The 24,431-nt window shown below is 45.3% G+C and overlaps 1 protein-coding gene across 1 annotated transcript in view; it reads left to right on the forward strand.

Annotated features, from left to right (window-relative positions):
- The window catches only part of Sel1l3 (SEL1L family member 3), a 114,045-nt gene that overhangs the window by 77,989 nt on the left and 11,625 nt on the right, over positions 1 to 24,431 (forward strand). Inside the window, exons 15-23 of the mRNA XM_070012928.1 lie at positions 1,624 to 1,800; positions 4,175 to 4,302; positions 8,191 to 8,274; positions 17,914 to 18,004; positions 18,159 to 18,243; positions 19,728 to 19,837; positions 23,340 to 23,467; positions 24,054 to 24,156; positions 24,233 to 24,305. Coding sequence (XP_069869029.1) covers positions 1,624 to 1,800; positions 4,175 to 4,302; positions 8,191 to 8,274; positions 17,914 to 18,004; positions 18,159 to 18,243; positions 19,728 to 19,837; positions 23,340 to 23,467; positions 24,054 to 24,156; positions 24,233 to 24,305 — 979 coding nt within the window. The remainder of the gene's footprint in view (positions 1 to 1,623; positions 1,801 to 4,174; positions 4,303 to 8,190; positions 8,275 to 17,913; positions 18,005 to 18,158; positions 18,244 to 19,727; positions 19,838 to 23,339; positions 23,468 to 24,053; positions 24,157 to 24,232; positions 24,306 to 24,431) is intronic.

Here is a 24,431-nt window from a genome sequence, read left to right on the forward strand (position 1 = left end):
CTAGCCACTCAGGAGGCTGAGATCTGAGAATCTTGGTTTGAAGCCAGTCCAAGCAGGAAGTCCATGAGACTCTTATCTCTAATTAATCAGCAAAAAGCTGGAAGTACATTTGATCGTATTATTGAAATGAACTTCAGGAAATGGAAACAAGAGGTTTTTCTTTGTTGCTGGTAAGGGAATAAAAAAGCTGAAATTGGAGGGTTAGCTCAAATGGCAAAGCCCTAGCCTTGAGCAAAACAAACAAACAAAAGAAACCTCAAAGACAGGCCCTGAGTTCAAGCCCAAGACCAGCACACACAAGAAGAAGGAAATATGTATGATTGTGTCCACAGCATTGACATTTCCTAAATGTCACTCTCAGGTTGAGTATCTTGGTAGCCTGGAGATGGTAGCTCTACTCTCAACCCTGTAGATATAGGATATGGAGTCCCTTTGGTTTTGTATCAATATTTAAAGTATGACTTTTATTTTTTGACACATTAGTTGCTGAGTAGCTACTCTATGCATGGGATAAAAATCAAGATGTTAGGGACAGGGAATGTGGCTTAATGGTAGAGTGCTTGCCTAGCATGCATGAACCCCTGGGTTCAATTCCTCACTATCACATAAACAGACAAAGCTGGAAGTAGTGCTGTGGCTCAAGTGGTAGAGTGGTAGCCTTGAGCAAAAGAAGCTCAGGAATACTGCCCAGACTGAGTTCAAGCCCCAGGACTGCCCCCCCCCAAAAAAAATCAAGATGCTAGCTGGTCGCTGGGTAGCTCACGCCTGTACTCCTAGCTCCTCAGGAGGCTGAGATCTGAAGGTCACAGTTCAAAGCCAGCCAGGGCAGGAAAGTCCATGAAACTTAATTAACCACCAGAAAATTGGAAGTAGAGCTGTGTAGTAGTAGAGCACTAGCCTTGAACAAAAAGGACTCAGGGGCAGTGCCTAGGCTTTGAGTTGGAGCCCCATGACCATCAACAACAACAACAAAAGGAGACACAAGGCTAGTGTAACATGAAGGAACACTTCCTTTGATCAGCTCCAGATTCATATGCAAGCCCTCTTTCCTTCTCCACCCTCCCCTTCTGCCTCAGCCCCTTCCGGACTCTGAACCCCTTGAGAGCTGGCGACAAGCCGTACTGAGCTCTGCAAGTGGGTCATCAGTGCTGCTTCCCTAGCAGGGCTTGATGGCGTTCAGGCAGACGGAAGGATCCAATGGGCAGCCACTCACCTTGAAACCGTGCCGGCAAGGGCAGGTTCAGGCCACCTGCACAGCGCAGGGCTCCTGAGTTTCACGGGCACTGTGGATCCTTAGGGTGAGAAGAAGCATTTGTAGCTCTGCATGACGATTGAGAAGCCCATGTCACTGCTGAGCTAGGAGGCAGAAATCCCAGCAAGCAGCCAGCAAACCCCACCAGGGCAGTCTCCTTGACGGGCTCATGTTTCTCGCACTTAGATTGTCTTTAGTGCCATCTGTCACCCCTCCTCCCCCCGCCCCCTCCATCCACCCAGTCTCCCAAGAAAGGGAAGGTTCTGCTCAGGCTCAAGCAGAATCCACAGCAACGGCTTCCAGATCTCTTTAGATTTCACTTAAGACAAACAAAATAAGAATCAACGTTTCTTTCTTGTTTTAAAATTCAGGGGTTGCACCAGGCAGTCAATGGCCTGGGATGGTATTACCACAAATTCAAGAAAAATTATGCCAGAGCAGCAAAGTACTGGTTAAAAGCAGAAGAAATGGGGAACCCTGATGCGTCCTACAATCTGGGGGTCCTATATTTAGACGGCATTTTCCCAGGAGTTCCTGGAAGGAATCTGGTAAGTGAGCTGAGACCAACCGGAGGATGTCGTCATGCAATCATGAGAGCTTGTGGAAGGTGCCTTGTGTGCCAGCCTGAACTATATACCAGAGAGGATCAGGGCATGAGGATGTGGTCTGCCTTCACCGAGCTCAGGATCCAATATGGGGGCAGGAGGGTAAAGAACAAAGGATGCATTTCTCCAGGTGCCGAGACATAGCGGCACCATGCAAACAGATCTAGAGAGGGAAATCGGGAAAGGCCAGCGCAACCAGGAGGGCTGTGTGGAGGAGGCTGAGGCGTGAGCTAGGAGAGGGCAGGCAAGCGAGGCAGGTGGGAATGAGTGGGACATGACCACCGCACCGGTCTCACTAGCAGTGGAGAGTGGGTGCAGCTGGGGTTGCCTAGGGTTCCCTTGTGCCACAATACTGAAGCAGAAGCGCAGGGGGTCTTTGGTGTTGTGTGTGCCCTGCACCTCACACAACAAGCAGCTCACATCATACTATGATGATGCCCATGCACCACACAGTGACAGAGTCTATCTGTGAGCAGATAGGTAACTGCGTCCTACAGTAGGCCGAGTCTGCATTGGAATCCCAGGGGAAGGGGACCCTCTCTATCCAGAAGCAGCCAGTGAACAGCCACCCCTGCCAGGCATTGGTCTGCACAGGGCCACAGCAGCAGGCCAAACAGCCCTACTCTGGGGCAGCTTCCATGCCACTTTGGGGGACAAAGACAATCACAGATAGCTGACATGAGGGGAGGTGGGGGTTAAAGCAGCACGCTGGGTGGGAGAGGTGGAGAGATGCTATTTCACAGGGAAGATGGGGAAGTCGCCTCTCATGAGGTGAGGTGACATTGTGCAGGCTCCAGAAGGAGTCTCCTGGTCACATGGAAGAACATTCCAGTGGGAGGTGGCAGATGGGGCAAAGGCCCTGCAAAAGGAGGCAGGCTTCGTGAACTAGAAGTAGGAGCAGTCAGCAGGCTGATGGGAGATGAGGCTGAGGAGGTGGATCACTATCTCACCTTGACACCCAGCTTTGCCGGGAAGTGCACACACTCCTGCAGCAGGCGTGTGCTGAGTGTAGAAGGAAGTTTGGAGAGAGTCATTAACATGCCAGAGGCCACATGGCTCATCCACCGAGCCAGAACCTCGAACCTAACTGCCTGCAAAGCACAATGCTTCCAAAAAGAACAGTTCATGCCGGGCGCCAGTGACTCACGCCTCTAATCCTAGCTACTTGAGAGCCTGAAGTCGAAGGATTTGGATTCATTGTTGAATTCTGTTGCCTTGTATTTTATTAAGAACTTTTGCATCTATGTTCATCAGCATGATGGGTCTATGGTTTTCTTTCTTTATTGGGTCCCTGCCTGGGTTGGGGACAGGTGTGATACTGGCTTCATAAAATGTATTTGGTAGTGATCCTTATATCTCATGGAAGAGCTTGAGGAGTATTGGTGCTAGTTTTACTTTAAAGGTTTTGAAGAATTCAGCTGTGAATCTATCAGGACCTAGACTTTTCCTTGATGGAAAAGACTCTACTACTTCCTTCATCACATTGCTTTTTATGGGTCAGGATCACATTTCGAAGCCAACCCAGACAGGAAAGTCCATGAGACACTTATCTCCAATTAACCACCAAAAGACTGGAAGTAGAACTGTGGCTCAAATGGTTGAACCTCAGCTATGAGTGAAAAAGATAAGGGAGAACTCCTGGTCCTGAATTCAAACCCTAGTACAGACACACAAAAGTCCTGCATGCACATGCGCACAGGTACATGTACACACACAAAGCAGTTCACTGCTCTGTAAATGATGGAAATTCATTATTTTCATTGCCAATGTAAGTGTTCGTTTTCTGTATTTCCCTCCACCTCTCTGATTACCCACAAGACTGATATTTTTAGGCATTGAAAATGTCTGGTAACCTCCCACACATCTGGGAGCGTGGATTTATTTTATTGTCATATTCTAATTCTCACCTGCCTACTGGAAATGCAGTTTTTGTGCATGAGTTTAGAGAGGTATTAAGCAAGGTTAACAAGCCAATGCCTGAGTTTTCACCCAGCATAACCTGTGACATTGTCTCGGGTCTAGCACTCAGGGGTGGCGATAGAACAAGATGTCACTGGTGCTCTGTGATTTCAGGTTGTCTTATGTATGGAGTCAATTTAATCAGCACAGTAGCTTTTGGCCAGGTCATATGTCCCTGGCTTTGGTGATGAGCTGTCTTCCTGGAACTGTTGCTTGTCCTGGTTTTCTGACAAGTGTCAGAAGTCACAAGCCCTGGTAAATGTGGGCCTTAAAATCCTCCCCCCCCCCTGGCTCTGGTGGTGGAAGCGCTGGGCCTGGGTGCCACCACTGACAGCCTTGTTTGGTCTTCTCTTCACAGACCTTAGCCGGGGAATATTTCCACAAGGCTGCCCAGGGGGGACACATCGAGGGGACCCTGTGGTGTTCCCTCTACTTCATCACTGGCAACCTGGAGACCTTCCCTAGAGATCCGGAGAAAGCTGTCGTGTAAGAATGACCAATGTTGCCTGGGATGGGAAAGCCATGTCCTCTTATGCCACCTGAGAAAGGGGGGCTTCCCTCTTCCTCGCTCCCTCCCTCCCTCCCTCTGTCCCTCCTTCCTGCCTTCCCTCCCACCAGCTTCTTTCTTCTTCCCTCCCTCCCTTCTTTTTCCCTCCCTCCTATACTTTTCTTCCTCTTTCTCTTTCTCCCTCCTTCTTCTCCCTCCCTACTTCCTTTCCTTCCCTCCTTTCTGCCTCTCTTCCCTCCCTTCCTCCCTCCCTCCCACCCTCTATCCTCTTTCTCCCTTCCTTCCTTCTTCCCTCCCTCCCTCCTTTCTGCCTTCCTTCTCTCCCTTGCTCTCTCCTTCTATCCATCTTGCTTCTTTCCGCTCCCCTCTCCCTCCCTTCCTTGCTCCTTCCTCTGTCCTTTTCTCCTTCTCTTCCTTCCTTCACTCCCTCCTTTCTTCCTTTCCTCTCTTCTTCCTCCCTCTCTCCCTACTTTCCATCTTTCTTCCTTCTCCCCATTGCCCTCTCTCTCTTCTCCTCTATCCCTTCCTTTTCCCTCCCTCTTGCCTTCTTCCTTTGCATTTTTAAAACTAGGTTTCTTCTTTTATCACTTATACATGTATTTAGTTCAGAGAGCCCACTCATTGACAAGGCAATTTTTAGTCTTTTTAAATTAAAAATTAACTAAGTCATCAAGGAAAACAGGCAATCCCTGCCTTCCAGCCCTCCCACCGCACCCCACCCCCACTTCTGCTCCTGGAATAAATCACTTCCAATCTTCTCACTGCTTGTCTTCCTGTCTCATGTTCATGCCACTGTCTTTGGTGGTGTTGTCATAGGCCTTGTCCAGTGATGCCCTGGGAAAGCCCCGCTGTGGTTCTTTTCCTCTGCCATCTTCCCTACCGGCAACTGACGCTCTCTGCATGCTTCTATCTTCCCAAGAAAATTACCTGGTGTCAGGGCTGACATTGTCAAGGCCATGTGACTGCCACGTGGAGCAGAGCCACGTTGCAAATGATGCGTTGCTTTCCTATCTTAGGCGATATATTCTTTCTACGAGACAATAATCATAGTTATCATCTATTTGCTTAGCCCTCTCTTTATATATATTTTAATCTTTTTTGTCTCTACCCTTTGATATCTCTAAATTCTCCTCCACCTAAATCTCCTCTTGATGTGGCCAGAACCATTTGATATTCTTTTTTTGTTGTTGTTGGTTGTGGGGCTTGAACTCTGGGCCTGGGCGCTGTCCCTCAGCTCTTCAGCTCAAGGCAAGCACTCTACTGCTTGAGCCACAGCGCCACTTCTGGTTTTCTGGTGATTTATTGGAGATAAGAGTCTCATGGAGTTTCCTGCGCGGGCTGTCTTTGAACTTAGATCCTCAGATCTCAGCCTCCTGAGAAGCTAGGATTACAGGTGTGAGCCACCAATGCCCGGCTACCACTTGGTATTCTTGAACCTTCTTGGTAGAATCTCTCAGGACAGTGCTGTGACCAGAGACTGACTTGGTCACCAGCATGCAGGTTCTCTTTTCCTCCATCTACCTGTTTTGGAGAGACTTCTTTGGCCTTCTTTGCTGGACCCCTTTCTTCCTCTTTCCTGGCTTACATCCAGGTTTTTGCCCAGCCTATCAAGTAATTTCTTGAAGAATGGCCACCAGGAGGCACATTTTTGAGGTCTTGCCTCTGAAAATGTTTTCTTGGGTTGGCAAACCTTGACCCACAGATAAAATGTGAATCAGGCCTGTTGTGGGTAGCTCCAAGTGCTAAGCATTCCTTCTTTGAAGAGAAAGAGGAAGAGGAGGAGGAGGAAGAACAGTAACAAGACCACTTGTGGCCACACAGGAAAATATTTTCCATCTTGCCCTTAACAGAAAAACCCCATTACCTAGCTGTCTTGCAGGCTACTTCCTGGCTACACATTGGTTCTCCAAAGTGTTTGTTTTTTTTTCCTCATGAGATGTGTAGCATCAACCCATTCTGACTTGAACATGGTAATCTAACTAACTTACCCTGGCTTGAAGGCTTTTATCAGTCATGTGGCAGAACTCGTGTGAATCCTCTTGTTTTGGAGATTTTCCTGTTGTTTGTCCTTTACTGTTGATTGCTGGCTTAGTTCTAATATGCTCAGAGAACATATTCCGAATGGTGGCAACCTTTTGAAATTTATGGAGAACTACTCCATGATCAGAATGCAGTCACTTTTGATAAATACTTTCTGGTCCATTTTGTGAACTTGATGAATTCAATGTCAGTGTATTCATCAGTTATTTCAAGTTCATTAATTATATGGCTCAGACCTACATCCTTTCCGATTTGTCTTTTGTCTATTTACTGTATTAGTTATGAACAGAAATGTGTTAAAATTCCCCATTGTGCTTATAGATTTATTCGTCTCTCTTTTCAATTCTGTCAGTTTTGCATTGTGTATCTTGAATTTATGTCATAGAGTCACACAGATTGATTTTTTTTTACCTTTGAGTTGATACTTTTATCAGCTTAGAGTTTATCTCCATAGATGCTTCTCACCTTAGCCTCTGTTTTCTGATGCTCATTCAATAATACCATTTTATTGTCAGAGTATATATATATATCTTTTTCCCCCATCCTTTTGCTTTGAATATTTTTGTTCCTTAATTTTAATGCATATCTCTTATAAGTCACATATAACTAGGATTATGTACATTACTTACTCAATTTGGCAATTTTAGTTTGTAGCAGTTACATTTACTCTGTCTACATTTAATGTAGTCATAAATATATTGTTTCATCTGTTTTGTTTGTGCCTTGTCTTGCCCTTCATTTGTATTAATCAAATTTTTTGTTGTTGTTGTTGCATTGGGGGGGGGTTCTTTTGGGTTTTTTGTTTTGTGTTTGCTAGTACTGGGGTTGAATTCAGGGCCTTGGCTCTCCTTTGCCTTTTTCAAAACTCAAGGCTAGTGTTCTATCACTAGAACAATACCTCCACCTCCAGCTTTTTTTTTTTTTTTTCAGTTGGTCATGGGGCTTGAACTCTGGGCCTAGGTTCTGTCCCTGAACTCTTCAGCTAAAGGCTAGTGCTCTACCACAGCACTGCTTCCTGTTTTCTAGTGGTTAATTGTAGATAAGAGTCTCATGGACTTGCCCAGGCTGGTTTTGAACCAAGATCCTGAGATCTCAGCCTCCTGAGTAGTTGGGTTACAGGCATGAGCTACCAGTGCCCGGCCACTTCCAGCTTTTTGCTGGTTACTTCAAGATCGGAGTCTCATGAACTTTCCTGCACAGGCTGGCTTTGAATTGTGTTCCTCAGGTCTCAGCTTCCTGAAGGGCTAGCCACCAGTGCCCAGCTTTAGTTAAGATTTTCCTTAAGACTATTTCTCCCTTTACTTCTTGATCTGTGTTCTTACACTAGTCTTTTTTTTTCTTTTTAAGTCTAAAGATTATATCACCATTTCATGAAGCCCCACATTAGGAGACAGAAAAAAAACAGAAATCATATGATAAATTAGTAAATATATTTTACTTATTTTAATTTATATTTTGTGGCACCTAGGACCTCACTCCTGAAAGTCAAGTACTCTTCCACGGAGCTACACTACTAGGCTCAATAAACATAGAACTCTTGGTGGAGATTATTTTCTCCGTGGCAATAGAGACTTTTCATTATGTATGTCGCATGTCTTTGTTTCCATTGAACACCATGCTAAGCATTCGTAAGTAAGGCCGCTAAGTGCAAACCTTCAGAGTGCATTTGCTTTAACTTCTTCACATTCAGTTCCGCCTTGTTGCTTTGTAAAAATTCTAACAAGCAAAATATTCCCCAAATGGGATTTATCGAGATCATATGAAGAAAAAAATGATTATTTAATTTGCCACAATTTGCTTATTTTTCCGTTCCCTTTCCTTTTCAGATGGGCAAAGCACGTAGCTGAGAAAAATGGCTACTTGGGCCACGTCATTCGCAAAGGCCTCAACGCCTACCTGGAGGGATCCTGGTAAGCTCGGGTTCCATGTTAGAGCCAGCTTTCTTGCCCCTTACCTTTTGGTCTATCAGTAGAGGCTTCGGAGAGGGAATGTGTTAAAATGCAACTGAAAAAGTAATTTGCAGGGAAATCAGAGCTTCTCAGTAATGCTATTCAGAGCATCACAGACTGATTGGCTTTGATTGGAAAACATGGCATTTCCATGTTTAATTATACACAAAAATTAGTTCCCTAGGCCGAGTGTCCACAGCCATCAAGTTGCGGCATACACACACAAATACATTGATCCTTCCGCTCCTTCCTCTTGGTTTTAGAACTGGGGACCACATGAGAGGGGAGAGCCTCTGTCTTTCCTTGAAGTCCAGGATCTTCCCTTCTTGGGAGTAAGGATCAGTATGCTTAAGGCTGACTCTGGGTACCTCTTTTCATAGATGGTTTACTGTGTCTGTCATGACCGAGAGTCTAGAAGTCACTTGCTAGAAATCACTTGCCAGTCTCCTGTGTTAAAAACCAAATGATGTCCCCTTCTTAATCTACTCTGTGTGTGTGTGTGTGTGTGTGTGTGTGTGTGTGTGTGTGTGTGTGTGTGTGTGTTCTGAGGCTTAAGCTCAGGGCCTGGGTGTATGTATGTCCCTGAGCTTTTTGCATAAGGCTAGTGCCACAGCTCCACTTCTGGATTTTTGGTGTCTAATTGGAGATAAACTCCATATAGGCTTTCCTGCCTAGGCTATCTTCCAACTGAGATCCTCAGATCTCAGCTTCCTAAGTAGCAAGGATTACGGGTGTGGACCACCAGCACCCAGCTTGACCTTCTCTTAAAACTGATGTGTCCCATCTTGTCCTGTAAGAAATTTGAATACTCTCTCTCCCTCTCTCTCTCTCTCTCTCTCTCCACACACACACACACACACACACACACACACACACACACACACACACACACACACACGACTTACTGAGTCCATATTGTTGCAGAGTGGTTTGCACATGAGCAGTCACCTCTTCAAACACTACCTGGCTGCTTTTTCCGGTCCTGTCAGGGCTGGAGCTCCTCCTTCGTGTCCCCTCAGGGCACATTTGCTTGGCTGTTTTATTGCCCAAATGATCTGGGTATTTCCATTCTGACTAAAATGGATATGCAAATCAGCAAGTATGCCTTCAGTCCACCCCTCCAGGACATAAGAGCAGGCTGGGTGTGAATCACACCTTGATCTGAACTTTAATTAAAAATAAAAATACAGATCTGAAAGAATGTTATTGTCCCTTTTGGCTCATCACTGACACACAAATCCACAGATACCATCTTGGCAAGCATTAGAGCATGTGGGAGAAATGAGCCCAGTGAAAAAGGCATGGAATACAGAGAGTGTGTTGTTGAAAGTTTATTGTCTGTGGCCTTACTTTGCACAATCGGAAAGAAATTTCCTTAAATGAAACTGCTGCTTATAAGTATACCTTTTCATTTTTGTGGGATGTCATCTTGTTTCCTGAGTGAATCTCATAAAACTCAAATCTGGAGCTGAGCATGGTGATGCATGACTGTAATCCTACAATCTGGGAGGTTGAAGTAGGAGGACTCAAGTTCAGAGCCAGCCTAGGCTTCACTGTGAGACTTGTTTCTGTGAGTGTGTGTGTGAGCGCACACGTGCACGTGCGTGTACTGAGGCTTAAACTCAAGGCCTACATTCCCCTTATTTTTTAAAAAATATAATTTTATTGTTATTACTAAGATGCTGTAAATGTGTACAGCGCCCTTATCTATTTTTATAGAGGCTGTTTGTTTACCACTTGACCACAAGCTCCATTTCTCACTTTTTGCTGGTTAACTGAAGGTATGAGTCACACAGACTTTCCTACCTGGGCTGGCTTTAAATCTCAATCCTCAGATCTCAGCCTCCTGAGTAGCCAAGATTACAGGCATGAGCCACCACCACCAGTGCTTGGCTGTGTCTCTGTTTCCAAACAAACAAAAATAAGCAAAACCACCTCTCAAATCCAACTTGAGCATTCTCTCCTCTCTCTCTCTCTCTCTCTCTCTCTCTCTCTCTCTCTCTCTCTCTCTCTCTCTCTCTCTCTCTCTGTCTACTCTCTCTCTCTCTCTCTCTCTACCTCTCTCTCTCTCTCTTTCTCTCTCTCTTGTGTGTGTTCCCCCAAAGCTTCTCAGGTTGAAATCAATGTTCTAATTTCAAAGCATTTCTGTGCATAGCACACAAACACACACACACCCTGAAATGACACAGGTTTCCCCATAAAGAGAATGTTTGCTCATAGCTAAGCTTTCTTGCCTGCTTTTCAATTTAACCTCACGGTACACTTGAACTAACGTGTGTAAATCTATGCCATGGAAGGTTAGGTGAATTAAAATGTCTTGTTTCCTTTCTCAGAGCTCTGAGATACAACATGGGATTCCCCTCCCTGTTTGGGGTAGCAGGGAAGGAGAAGTGTACTTTGCACTGTGTGTGTGTGTGTGTGTGTGTGTGTGTGTGTGTGTGTGTGTGTGTGTGTGTGTGTGTGTGTGTGTGTGTGTGTGTGTGTGTGTGCAGTTAGCAGATTCAAATGCAGGCATCCTGATACACACCACAGGGGACCTTTGCTGCCCCCCCATTCCACATGCATTTTCTCACATGCCCCACGTCCAGCTGGCCTCAGGGCCCTAGCACCTGCTGTTTCCTCTACCCCAGGAATCCCATCTTACTCCTTACTCCTTCTGACCTCCCATGTGAATCTTGGCTGCTCTGTCTCATGGCTTGTATCCTGGTACTTGGCAAAAAGTCAGAGCAACCATAACTCTGGGGCCATGACCAATGTACAAAGAACTTGTGGGATTGGAGGAGGAAAGGCTGCTGTCTGTCTGTCACCCCTGTGAACCTCAATGGCAGAGGTGTAGGTAGTATGGCCTTGGAGGCTGGATGGGATTCCCCCTTAGCCATGCAAGGAACAACATTTACTCTAAAGGGAAGTTGAGGAACAAAAGCAGAGATAAGTTTGGGGTAAGTCTGGAAGTGGGGGGTGGGGGCTTGAACTCAGGGACTATAAACACTGTTCCCTTAGTTTTTATGCACAAGGCAGGCTCTCTACCCCTTGAACTGCAGCTCCATTTTTGGCTTTTGGGTGGTTAATTGGAGATAAGAGTCTCATGGACTTTCCTGGTTTCAAACCTCCATCTTCAGACTGCAGCCTTCTGAGTAGCTAGGATTACAGGTGTGAGCCCTGGCACACAGCTCTATGTCTGGAAACTTTAAAGTCATTTAATTTCTATGAGAATTAAGTGTAGAAATATATGTGTGTGTATATATATGTATGCCAAAGAAATATTCTCATATGGAACTTGGAATAGCAGATTATATACTTTGTACTTTATCTTAAGTAGTCAAGCAAGGAGAAGCTGAAGTGGGGCCGGTTTGAGATCTAGGTAAAAGGAAGCCAGCATTTGAGCTGAAGATGTGGCTTGAACCAGTTAAGTAGCTTTTCTTTGTTTATAGCATAGTGATACACATGAAATCATATGCAATGCATTTGTAAGTTCCAAAGCATAAGAATAAAATGAATGCCTGTAAACCATCCATCCTACTTGAGAAAACTAATACTACCAGTACTAGCTACTCCTTCCCAACTTGTGTCTGTCACAGATTAAATTCCCCTCCCCAGAAATAACCATCACTGAATTTTCTGTTCCTTTTTTCATTTTCCTTATACATTCTGCAACCTATCCATATATTCCTATGCAATGGATTGATATGGGCTTATGTCTGACCTTTATGTTATTAAAATCATATGTCATTCTTCCACTTCTTTTTCAACTTAGTCTATTTTTAAGATTCCTACAGTTTGATACCTGCAGCTTGCTTTCATGTATTACAATTTATTTACATGCTTATTTATGAATTTTCATGTAAACACTTACTTGCACCGTTTCCTCTTACTCTTAAGGACAATATGGTCATGAACATTTTTCTGTGTATCTCCTGGCATATGAGGAAGATTTGCTATAGAATATAAACTTGGGCTGGGAATCCGTGGCTCACTCCTGTAATTCTAGCTACTCAGGAGGGTGAGATCTGAGGATCATTGTTCAAAGCCAGCCTGAGCAGGAAAGTAAGTCCATGAGACACTTATCTCCAATAAAACCACCGGAAAACCGGAAGTGGTGCTGTGGCTCAAGTGGTAGAGCGCTCGCCTTGAACTGAAGAGCTGAGAGACAGTGTCCAGGCCCAGAGTTCAAGCCCCACGACAAACGACAACAACAACAAAAAAAAAGGGTATAAACTTGGGAGTAGGGCTCTGGGCCTCAGAATAGGTACCTGCTAAACCTTCAAGCCAATACCAGTTGTTTTCCAAGATTGTTTCTTTTTTCTTTTTTTAACTAATTTAGTCTTCTTCCCACCACTTACAAATATCTGTTTCTCCATATGCCTGCTGAGGTTATTTTGTGGTTTGGGGTTTTGTTTTTTTTTTGGTCTGGTCTGTTTTTTTGGGGGCCTGAACTCCAGGCCTGGGCGCTGTCCCTCAGCTCTTCAGCTCAAGGCTAGCACTCTACCACTTGAGCAACAGTGCCACTTCCAGCTTTTTTTTTTCTGCTTATGTGGTGCTGAGGAATTGAACCCAGGGCCTCATGCATGCAAGGCAAGCACTCTACCACTAAGCCACCTTCCCGGCCTTTTTTCTTTCTTTTTCTTTCTTTCTTTCTTTCTTTCTTTCTTTCTTTCTTTCTTTCTTTCTTTCTTTCTTTCTTTCTTTCTTTCTTTCTTTCTTTCTTTCTTTCTATGTCAGTACTAAGGCTTGAATTCAGGGCCTCAGGCTCTTGCTTGGCTCTTTCCTCTCAAAGATGGCACTCTATCCTTTGAGCCATATCTCCACTTCTGGCTTTTTGCTAGTGAATTGGAGAGAAGAGTGTCAGATTGGTCTACCTGGGCGGGCTTCAAACCTCTATCCTCAGGTCTCAACCTCCTAATTAGTTAAGATTCCACCAGTCCTGGCTCCTTGCTGAGTATGACTGAAGAGAAGATTCTTTTTGGCCTGGAGAACTCTTAGTCTCCACAGAAGAAACATCTAGTACCCATACCACTGGAACCATCTTTGTCAAAATGGAGTCAAGGATGGGGGCTGGGAATATGGCTTAGTGGTAGAGTGCTGGTCTAGCATGCATGAAGCCCTCGGTTCGATTCCTCAATACCACATACACGGAAAAAGCTGCAAGTGGTGCTGTGGCTCAAGTGGTAGAGTGCTAACCTTGAGCAAAAGAAGCTCTGGGACAGTGCTCAGGCCCTGAGTTCAAGCCCCAGGACTGGCAAAAAAAAAAAAAAATGGAGTCAAGGCAACTTGTTTCTTGGCTTCTTTCTCATGACCTTCTCATCTCCCCAGAGGTAAATAGGAAACAGACGTGGTTGGCTCTCTCTCACCTACGATGTGACTTCTTTATGCCATCTATTTTGTTCTAACTGAACGGAAGCATCCATCAATGTCCCCAGTTCATCCCTCTTTTTCATTTTCATGCGAGTGAATTTACTCTGGGTGTTATTTCCAAATTACATGTGTCACTTTGCTGCGCTTGGGCTTGTCTGTGTGGTTCCAAGATTTATGTGGGGTCATTTTGAAAAAGAGTGTGATTGAAAAGAAGGCTTTCTGCTGTATTGGCATAATGGGGAGAATAAAAGCTGTCAGGCCGCAGGTGGTCCTTGGACACCAGAAGGAGTTAGCAAGGAAGGTCCAGCTGTCATGCTTCATTTCTCTGTGCCTTACCCATGTATGTTTTATCTGGGAGGTGCATATTTTATTGCCCTTTGACTTAAACAAACCCCAAATACTTAACCCTGGAGGTTAGCTGTACAGGGGAAGCTTGAGCAAGACAAGGAGATATAAGTTCCTGCTGAAAGAGATTCACCTTTTTCAGTACAGAAGTGAACTCCACAGAGACCCCAGGATCTTTCCCCCACCCTTCCTATCGGAGCTGCAGCAGGCGTTGGCAGGAAAAAAAAAAAAAAACACCAGAGGATATAATATGGTTTTTTGAGAAACTGCTCAGAGGTTCTCAAATTCACAATTCATAACAAGTAACCAAAGAATTGATTCTTGAAATGTATTATTCTAGCCAGGTGCTGGTGGCTCATGCCTGTAATCCTAGCTACTCAGGAGGCTGAGATCTGAGGCTTGCAGTTCAAAGCCAGCTCAGTCAGCAAAGTCCATGAGAACTGAAAGTGGCACTGTGGCTCAAGTGGTAGAGGACTAGCTTTGAGCTGAAGAGGTGAGGGACAGCGCCCAGGCCCAGAGTTCAAACCCCAGGACCAACAACAACTCTTATATCCAGCTAACCACCAGAAAACCAGAAGCGACTCTGTGGCTCAGAGTGGTAGAGCACTACCTTGAGCAAAAAAGCTCAGGGGCAGTGCCCAGGCCCTGAGTTAAAGCCCCATGACCCCTAACCAACCATCCAACAAACAAATAAATGTATTCTAAAAGTTCTAGGACAAGTCTGCGCCAGGTCTGTTGTGAGAGTGTAGCAGGCGAACCCAAACCTCTTTTCTGTGCATGTCTTTCTTATCTGTACCCATTCTTAATCTCAGTCACATGATTGTTGGGGTATAGGGGGTTCAGCTCAGGGTAATGGAAATGAAGCTTGAGGCCTGAGTGTTTTCCCACTTGGAAAGAAATCATGGTAGGGCAGGAGAGTTTTGAGGTTTGTCTTTGGGTTTCTAGCCATTAGCAAGTACTGAGCAAGTGCTTGATCTGAAATATAAGTGTCGAAATCACTGCCAATAATACTGGGAATGGCTTTTGTGTGTATGTGTGCTAATACTAGAGTTTGAACTCAAGGCCTGGGTGCTGTCTTAGCTTTTTTGCTTAAGGCTGGTACCCTACCACTTGAGTCACAGCTCCACTTCTGGCTGTTCACTGGTTAACTGGAGATAAGAGTCTCATGGACTTTTCTTCCTGGGCTCTGAACCTCAATCCTCAGATCTCAGCCTCCTGAATACCTAGGATTAGAGTCAAGAGCTACCAGCACCTGGTATTGCAATGGCTTCTATGGAGATATGGATAAGTGAATGTGGAGAGGCTGCTTGGGGTGGGAGTGACATCTTTGTCAAATTTTAATAAGCTGGAAAAGCTGGTGAGGGACGTCCGACCCTCCCCACCCCCAGCCCCTATGAGCTCACGCTTCAATATACGGAGTGAATTGGATGATGGTGGCACTGATGCACACAGGCACCGCGTCCTGATTGATTTTGCAGATGGAAGACAGAGGCGGATTTCTGCTCAGTACTTCTGTTGACATCAGTGTTTTCAGACATCAAATTTTGATCGATTTTGGTTCCTTTTTGATGGAAATGCTTACACATCCTAGAAAATCTCCTCTTGGTTTATGTAATAATAGGGAGAGCAAGAAGTCTTCCTATAAAGCTTGTTCCTTTCCACCCTCCCCTATCTCCCAGGAAACTTCGCAGAGGTGAGATATTGTCTTCATAAAGTTTCTTATAGCAAGTGCTCTTACCCCATGCCCATCCCCCACACCTCAGTTGGGTTTTTTTGTTTGTTTGTTTGTTTTTCCAGTCAGTCGTGGGGCTTGAACTCTGGGCCTTGGCACTGTCCCTGAGCTCTTCAGTTCAAGGTTAGCACTCTACCACTTGAGCCACAACACCACTTCCAGTTTTCTGGTGGTTTAATTGGAAATAAGAATCTAGGAGACTTTCCTGCCCAGCCTGGCTTTGAACCATGATCCTCAGATCTCAGCCTCCTGAGTAGCTAGGATTACAGACGTGAGCCACCAGCACTCGGCGCACCTCAGTTTTAATAGCTATAGCAAAATGGGTTTCTGCTGTCCAACCAAGACACAGAGTGTTACGTTTTAATCATGTGAGTCATGGTCGGTCCAGCCAGTCCTGGTGGCAGGGGGTGTTCTAATATTTGACCTTGACCTTCTCCTTCCCTCCTTCATCCCTGCTGGAAACTGAGGCATTAGCACACCCATGTGTCTCCAAACAATTGTGAGATTACACAGCCTTCACAACAAGACCTTGTTATAAAAGATGGGGCTTTCTACTGAGCCTCCCTTCCTGGCCTTTCTTCTGTCTGGGGGTGAGCCTGGGTTCTTGTTGTTGTTTGTTTGTTTGTTTGTTTGGGCTTTTTTGTGCTGGTCCTGGGGCCTGGCCTGGGTACTGTCCCTTAGCTTTTTTCGCTTAAGGGTGGTACTCTACCACTTGAGCCACAGATCCACCTCCAGTGTTTTGGTTAATTGGAGATAATAGAGTCTCATGGACTTTTCTGCCTGGGCTGGCTTTGAACTGTGATCCTAAGATCTCAGCCTCCTAAATGGCTAGGAACATAGTCATGAGCCTCCAGTGAGGCCTGACTTATTTGTTGTTGTTATTGTTGCTATGAAAAGGGGATGTACTGTTTTGTGTTCTGTTTTTTAAAAAATATGCACAGAATGGAAAATTGTGTATTAACATATTTTTGCATATGGGGGAAGGTTTTGTGTGTGTGTGTGCGCCAGTCCCGGGGCTTGAACTCTGGGGCCTAGGTGCTGTCCATGAACTCTGGGGCCTAGGTGCTGTCCATGAGCCATTTTGGTCAAGGCTGGGCATTCTACCACTTGAGCCACAGCACCATTTCTGGTTGTTTGGGGTGGTTAATTGGAGATAAGAGTCTCATGGACTTTCCTTCCAGGACTGGCTTCAAATTGCCATCTTCAGATCTCAGCCTACTGAGTAGCTAAGATTAGCCTACTGTAAACCTCCAACACCCAGATTCTTTCTGTGTTTTGAATGGCCACGGTGAAAGTGGACTCATTAAACCAGTCACTGACTTTCAGATATTCAAGTTATTTCTGGTTCGCTTTGTTGTCATTGAACAGCTCTACTCTGGACTTCTTGACAACTAAACCTATCTCTGATTGTTCCTTTCCAGTCAACATCACAGGGAGAAGGATAGGGCTAAAAGGTGTGTGAATTCCTAAAACTTGCCAAATTGGTATGGCTAGCTGGTGGTCCTTTAGAGCCATTGCAAGAATTGCCAATTGGCCTGCACACTAGGGCTTGGATGAAGGGGTATGTCCACTACCCCAACCCCAGTCATTACTGCACACGAGAATCCTACATCAGTCTTTGAATGGATTGTAAAGTAGTCTCTCATTGTTCTGTAATTGCCAACGACATCCAACATTCATTCAGTCATGTGCTTTGGCCACTGCTATCAAGCGCCTGTCCTTTGCCAAACTTGTAATGCACGACAAAAGCTCTGCTTTAATTAAGCTTGTTCAGAATCCTAAGCCGTAGAAAGCTTTTCACAAAACAGAACTGTAAAGCTCAGAGCTTTTTCTTAATACCTCTTATCTCCTCTAAGCCAAGAAGGAAGAATTCAAGAGCTCAGGATTGATAAACACATCCCCAAGCCTGCGCTTGGCCTACCATTTGGCCAGTAGAGGTCGCTGTTGCATTGACTAGCTCCCAGTTTAATCTGCAACTTCAGACTAAATCAGTGCAGACAGTATTTTTAACAGTTTTTATTTTAAAAAAAAACACAACAAATTCAGGACTTTGTGGTTTTATAAAAGAAAACTGCCTATTTTCTGCACTCTTATGCTTGAATATAAAGCTCTCTGCAAATATTAGGAAGAACCCGTTTATGAAATTTATTATTAATCATCTAAATTTTTAGGCATGAAGCTTTGCTGTACTATGTGTTAGCAGCAGAAACTGGCATTGAAATATCACAGACGAATTTAGCCCACATCTGTGAGGAGAGGCCGGTAAGTACGTGAATACTTTTCCAAGTAGCATCTCCAGGATCAAAGATCATGAATTGAGTTTTACGGGGGGGGGGGGGGGGGGTTTGAGGGGGGTAATTAGTCACTTGACCAAAATATTCATGAATTAACATTTTCCTCCTGGTTTACCTCGTAGGACCTGGCTGGGAGATACTTGGGTGTGAATTGTGTCTGGAGATACTATAACTTCTCTGTGTTTCAGATCGATGCGCCTTCATTTGGTATGTATAGAAAAACAGGTGCTGAACGGAAGCCTTGGAAACTTTTCATCTTCTGTAATGGGGAACAGCTGACAGCTTTGTGTGGCGAGTGATATTGCTAAGCAATTAGGAAGAGAAGTGAAAGACCTCTGCTAAGAAGGTTAATGCTAAACTGCTCTCCGCCCCCAGGCCCACGCCCTCCTCCTTGCCCCCGGTCCTGAGGTGTAGTGGGAACCCATGACTACTTCTGAAGAGAATGCTATGAGGATGCAGGTTCCTGGGCTGGTTATTTTGCTTTGCTGCTATCTTCCCTGTGGTAGAGGCTGGCCTTCAGGACCCGGATGTTGCTCAAAGGCTTCTGATGAATTTCAGCCAATGGGGGCCCTGGTGGGCAGGTAGCCTAGTAGGAGGCATTCCTCTCTCTGTCCACAGTTGTACTCAGTTTCTGCCACTGACTGCCCTTCTGTGGCTCCACCCACTCCCTCCAGCCAGCTCTGCTCCCACTGACTGCCCTTCCGTGGCTCCACCCACTCCCTCCAGCCAGCTCTGCTCCCGCAGGACCAGGAGGCTCTGGTGTTCCACAGCCACACTCAGACCTAGCTTCCTCCAGGCTTAGCTTTATAGCTCCCCCGAAGCCTAGCAATCACTTTTCCATGATGAAACTTCTCTCTCTAGCTCCCCATGATGGATTCTGCTCTTCCAGTTGAACATTGGTACCTACCCTCTTAGCCACACATCAACTTTACAATAACAATAAAAATAAACTTTTTAAAAAAGGAAATGCATGGCGAAACCAAAGTAAAAAGCCAGGCAGGGGCTGGGAAGGTGGCTCAGTGGTAGAGCGCTTGCCTTGCATGCATGAGGCCCTGGGTTCGATTCCTCAGCACCACATAAGCAGAAAAATCTGGAAGTGGCACTGTGGCTCAAGTGGTAGAGCACTAGCCTTGAGCTGAAGAGCTGAGGGACAGTGCCCAGGCCCAGAGTTTAGGCCCCATGACTGGCAAAAATGAAAAAAAAAGAGCCAGGCACCAGCGGCTCATGCCTATAATCCTAGTTACTCAGGAGACTGAGATCTGAGTGTTGGAGGCTTGAAGCCAGCCTATGCAGACAAATCTGACATACTCTTTTGTCCAGTTAACCAACAAAAAGCCAGATATGGAGGTGTGGGTTAAGTGGGAGAACACCAGTCTTGAGCAAAAAAAAAGTGAGAGCCCAAGGTCCTGAGTTCAAGTCCTGCACACACACACACACACACACACACACACACACACACACACACACACACGGAACCAAGACAGCCAACACAGGTAGCAATACTTTAGATGTGAACTAAAGCCAACCTGGATGAAGACAAGCTATATCCAGAGATGAGGGATGGTCAGGCCAAAAGCTAGACAGCAGGGCAACATAAAGATGTTCTGAATTCACAGTACGTAGCGAGCACGCCCCATTGGGTCTAGAATAGAACTTCTTGACCAATGAGTGCATTGTCTTGTGTTCTGCAGCATATTTGAAAATGGGAGACCTCTACTATTATGGCCACCCAAACCAGACCCAAGACTTGGAGCTGTCTGTGCAGATGTACGCCCAAGCAGCCCTGGATGGAGACTCCCAGGTGAGCATCCACAGCTCCAGCTCTGAAGCGAGGGCTGAGCATCTCTCTGGGTCCTTAGGCTGCATAGCTTGCTGACATCTACACAGAGTGCAGCAGCTCCTAGAGAACGCTAACTAGCATGGTGGCCTTGTTGAGCCCCTACTCTGTGGCTTTCTCTCCTTACAATCTCTGAGGGCATTTCTGTCATCTCCTTTCTAATCTGAGAGGCCAGGTAATGGGTTTCTTAAGGCTAAATTACTCAGGGGAAGCAAAGATACCAGAGCATAGTACTGGGTATGTGTAGCTCTAAGCCTGAGGATGCTTCTACCAGATTCCGTGGAACTAATTCACCTGATGGTAACTGACGCTCTAGGGACATCACCACGGTGGGTGTGGTTTATGTATGGTTAGACCATGCTTCTGTAATAAGACTTCTCAGTGACTGGGTTTTTTAAAAACTTATTTTATGTGTTTATTTAATTTCGTCGGGCTTGGGGCTTGAATACAAGGCCTGGATACTGTCCCTGAGCTCTTTGGCTCAAGGCTAGCACTCTATCACTTGGAGCTACAGCGCCATTTCCAGTTCTCTGGTGGTTCATTAGAAGTAGGAGTCACACAGACTTTCCTGCCCGGGCTGGCTTTGAACCACAATCCTCAGATCTCAGCCTCCTCAGTAGCTAGGATGACCGGCATGAGCCACTGTCACTCAGCTTGAAACTTCTTCCAAAATAATGTTCAATTTATTGAAAAGCACAAAAAGAATCTAGAGAGTACCTGTGTGCTCTTTACTTACTTCCTGTGTGTGTGTGTGTGTGTGTGTGTGTGTGTGTGTGTGTGTGTGTGTGTGTGTGTGTGTGTGTGTGTGTGTGTGTGTGTGTGTGTGTGTGTGTGTGTGTGTGTGTGTGTGTGTGTGTTGGTCCTGGGGCTTGAACTTAATGACTACACATTGTCCTTAGGCTTCTTTTACACAAAGCTAGTACTCTACCACATTGAGCTGCACCACTTCTATTTTTTTTTTTCTCAATAGCTTATTGGAGATAAAAGTCTCCTGGGCTTTTCTGCCTGGGCTGTCTTTCAACCACAATCCTCAGTTCTCAGCCTTCTGAGTAGCTAGATTACAGGGATGAGCCACTGGTACCCAGCTACTTCTTTCCTTTAATATGAATGAAGCTATGCCAGTGAAACCATTCACTAGGGGACAGTGACAGTATTTATACTTCAGACTTTGGATTTCATCTGCCTTGTTACTAACATTCCCTCTCTGTCCCATAACCAATGCAGGATTCTATGACATCTTGTTGGTAGGTAGGAAGTATTTGTGGCTGTTTTGCTCAAAGCTGGTACTCTACCACTTGAGCCACAGCTCTACTTCTGGCTTTTTGCTGGTTAATTGGAGATAAAACTTCTGGCTTTTAGCTGGTTGGAGATAGAAGTCTCATGGACTTTTCTGCTTGGGGTTAGCTTTGAACCATTGTCCTCAGATCTCAGCCTCCTGAGTAGCTAGGATTGGAAGTGCGAGCCACCAGTGCCTGGTGCCATCCTTCTTCTTTGGCCTGTGACAGCCCTTCAGTCTCAGTAATGGCCTGCATACTTGGTTGAGTGTTTTGTAGAAGGTCTCTTGATTTTGGTCCATCTTCTGTTTTCTCATGAATAACTTGAGATTGAAGATTTGGGCAAGCAAGAATACTGCAGGGGAATATGTTTGTGTTGGGTCATATTAGGGGTATATGGGACCAGCAAGGTGCATTTCAGCACCTGGTTAAGTGGCTTCTGTTGCATCTCTCCTCTGTTTTTTCCTTGCTAATTTGTAAATATCTTGAGGGGATAGTTTGAGACTATGCAAAGATCCTGCTTGGCCTCAAAAGTTTGCCCCTGAGATTTTAGTGTATTGCACCCCAGCAATAATTATTAGCCTGGTATTGTAATGATAATTTTTCTATTTCCCTCATTCCCTCTCCAGTTGCTAATTGGAATTCTCCTGTGAGGATCTCAGAGTCATTTCCACAAAGGAAGCTGGTATAACCATGGCCTGTTTATGCAAGTTATGGTGGTGTGCTTTGTACTCTGATCACAGAGCAGAAGTTGGAAACTTGTCCCAGCCTTCCTCTGTGTTTCTTGGTCCTCCCCTCCCCTCCTACTCCTCTACTTTCTTTTTTCCCTCTTCTTTCCATTTCTCTTCTTCTGCCTTTCTTTTTATGGAAGTATTCAATTTCTTTATTCCCTCCCTCTATTCTTCCATTTTTTCCCTTCTCCTCTTATAACTGCTTGCACACAGTGAGTCCTCAAGTCTCTGTTTTGTCATCTGTCCATTGGAGTAATAACAGTAATAACACCTCATCAAGTGTGAGGGTTAAGTAAAATGTTTGGTGCAAGTCTCTGGGCCCCGCGCTATGTACATTCAATAAACACCAGCGATTCTATTATTATAACCACTGGAATGCAACAGCAGTTACTGCACAAGGGATTTGAGGTACAAACTCCCTCAGAAGATAACCATTGTTACTTAAAAGAGGCCTGGATAATTTGGGTTTCAGTTTGGTTATTTTTTTAGAAAGATAATACTCCATAAACAACAAAGATAATGTTAAAAGAAAAGTAGCAAAGAATGTCTGCAGTTCCTTCTGTCTTCGTGTAACCTTCCAGGCCAGGCCTACCAGCACATGGGTCTGCCATGTTATCTGTGGTGTGACTGCCAATTTAAATCTGCCTTATCAATAATCACAACACTGTGTAATTAATTATATAGTGTCTTTATTACTCATTGGCTGGCTGCCCTAGATTCCATTGAGCAAATGGATCATAATGCTTTTTTTTCCCACTTTTTGGGATGGGTCCTAGGACTTGAACTCAGGGGCTGGATATTTTCTCTGAACTTTTATGCTCAAGGCTAGTGCTCTACCATTTGAGCCACAGCTCCACTTCAGGCTTTTTACTGGTGAATTGGCAATAAAGAGTCTCAAAGACTTTCCAGAAGTTGCAGGCTGGCTTCTAACTGTGATCCTCAGATCTCAGCCTTCTGAGTAGCTAGGATTACAGGCATGAGCCACCCGTGCCCAGCCTGTACATTTTTACGTATGGAAAGGAGACACTTGACATAAGATCATCAGGCATGAGTAGCACCCCAGCCCCCAAACATTTTGTCAGATTTCTGGCAGGTTGATGGTGACCAACGGCCTAGTGTCTTGGTTTTGCGGCTGGTCCATTGGCATGTTTTCCAACGAGTTTTGTTTCCGAGCTTGGATGGAGAAGGCCAGATCTCTCGGTTGACTGGCTGCTGAGCAGATGGGACGCAGCGTCCTTTGTAAACCTCCTGGTTCTCCTGCAAATAAATTTCTCAGATGCATATATTTAGGGAAACAATTCATCAATGAAATGACAAAGCCATCTGGCTCTAGGGACCGCAGAAAAAAATATTTTTAGGGGGTTATAAAAGTTTATATTCTAGTGAAGGACGTGTATGCATGTCTGGGTTATTATATGTATTCTGAAGACTTGGTAAGTTTGGTTTATGGCTTGTTTTCAGGGATTTTTTAACCTGGCCCTGCTAATCGAGGAAGGTGCTATAATCCCACACCACATTTTGGATTTCTTGGAAATTGACCCAACACTCCATTCTAATAATGTCTCCATTCTCCGAGAGCTGTACGAAAGGTCAGTCCTCTGCTTCTCCCCTAACACCAGGAACTTCAGCAGACCCCCAGTGGGTGGGGCTTGCTCTAAGATTCAGGTTAGCCACTCCCTTGTTTTGCTATATCACGTGTTAAAAAAAAAGAACTCAGGATTTGCTTTGCTTGGAAAGCACTCAACCAAACCCACATTCATTTCCCTTTTGTAGTATCTGAGGGTTGAGATAGAGAATGTACTTGATCTGAAGTTCAAGTGCTGACCAAGAGTTTCCATGCAGAGTGGGAAAATGAACACACTTGATTGACTTATGCTTTCCAGAAAGATAGCAAGCATGCCTACACTTGGACTTTGGACAGACACTCAGAAATATCATTCTGGCAAGTTCTGGGCTCAGAGTCCTCCCTAATAATGAAGGATGGCAATAACCTTTTGGGAAAGAAATTGCTGCTAGGATCTCAGAATGCCAGGACTGACTTTATTCTCTGCATCTCTAATGGAGTGCATCCCGGGTGCCAAGTCCTGAGTGCGGGGGGGGGGGGGGGGCAGTCTGAAAGGCTGGTTGTGAATGGTGCCATGACAACTGACTGACACATCCGGGCTTCATCCGTAGGTGCTGGAGCCACAGCAATGAGGAATCCCTCAGCCCCTGTACCCTGGCCTGGCTTTACCTGCACTTGAGGCTTATCTGGAGCGCCATCCTGCACTCTGCCCTAGTAGGTATCTCCCCCAGCCCTGTCCTCCGGGTCCCTGCCCTGTCAGTCATCTAACACGTGCTCTGGATGTTTGCAGATCTACTTTTTGGGAACCTTCCTGCTGTCTGTGTTGATCGCCTGGATTGTGCACCGTTTCCAGTCCATCTCAGGTAAAGTCTTACAAAAAACCAAGGTAGGATAGAAAGGGGAATTTTTGGGGGCAGGGGGTCTCCTCTAGGGTTTATTAGGGTATATATAATCCCTGTCAGGAAGCCACTGAACAACTTTGTCAAAGT

Source organism: Dipodomys merriami, unplaced genomic scaffold (assembly GCF_024711535.1).
Source record: "Dipodomys merriami isolate MVZ:Mamm:240054 unplaced genomic scaffold, mDipMer1.0.p SCAF_9, whole genome shotgun sequence".
Taxonomy (NCBI): Eukaryota; Metazoa; Chordata; class Mammalia; order Rodentia; family Heteromyidae; genus Dipodomys; species Dipodomys merriami.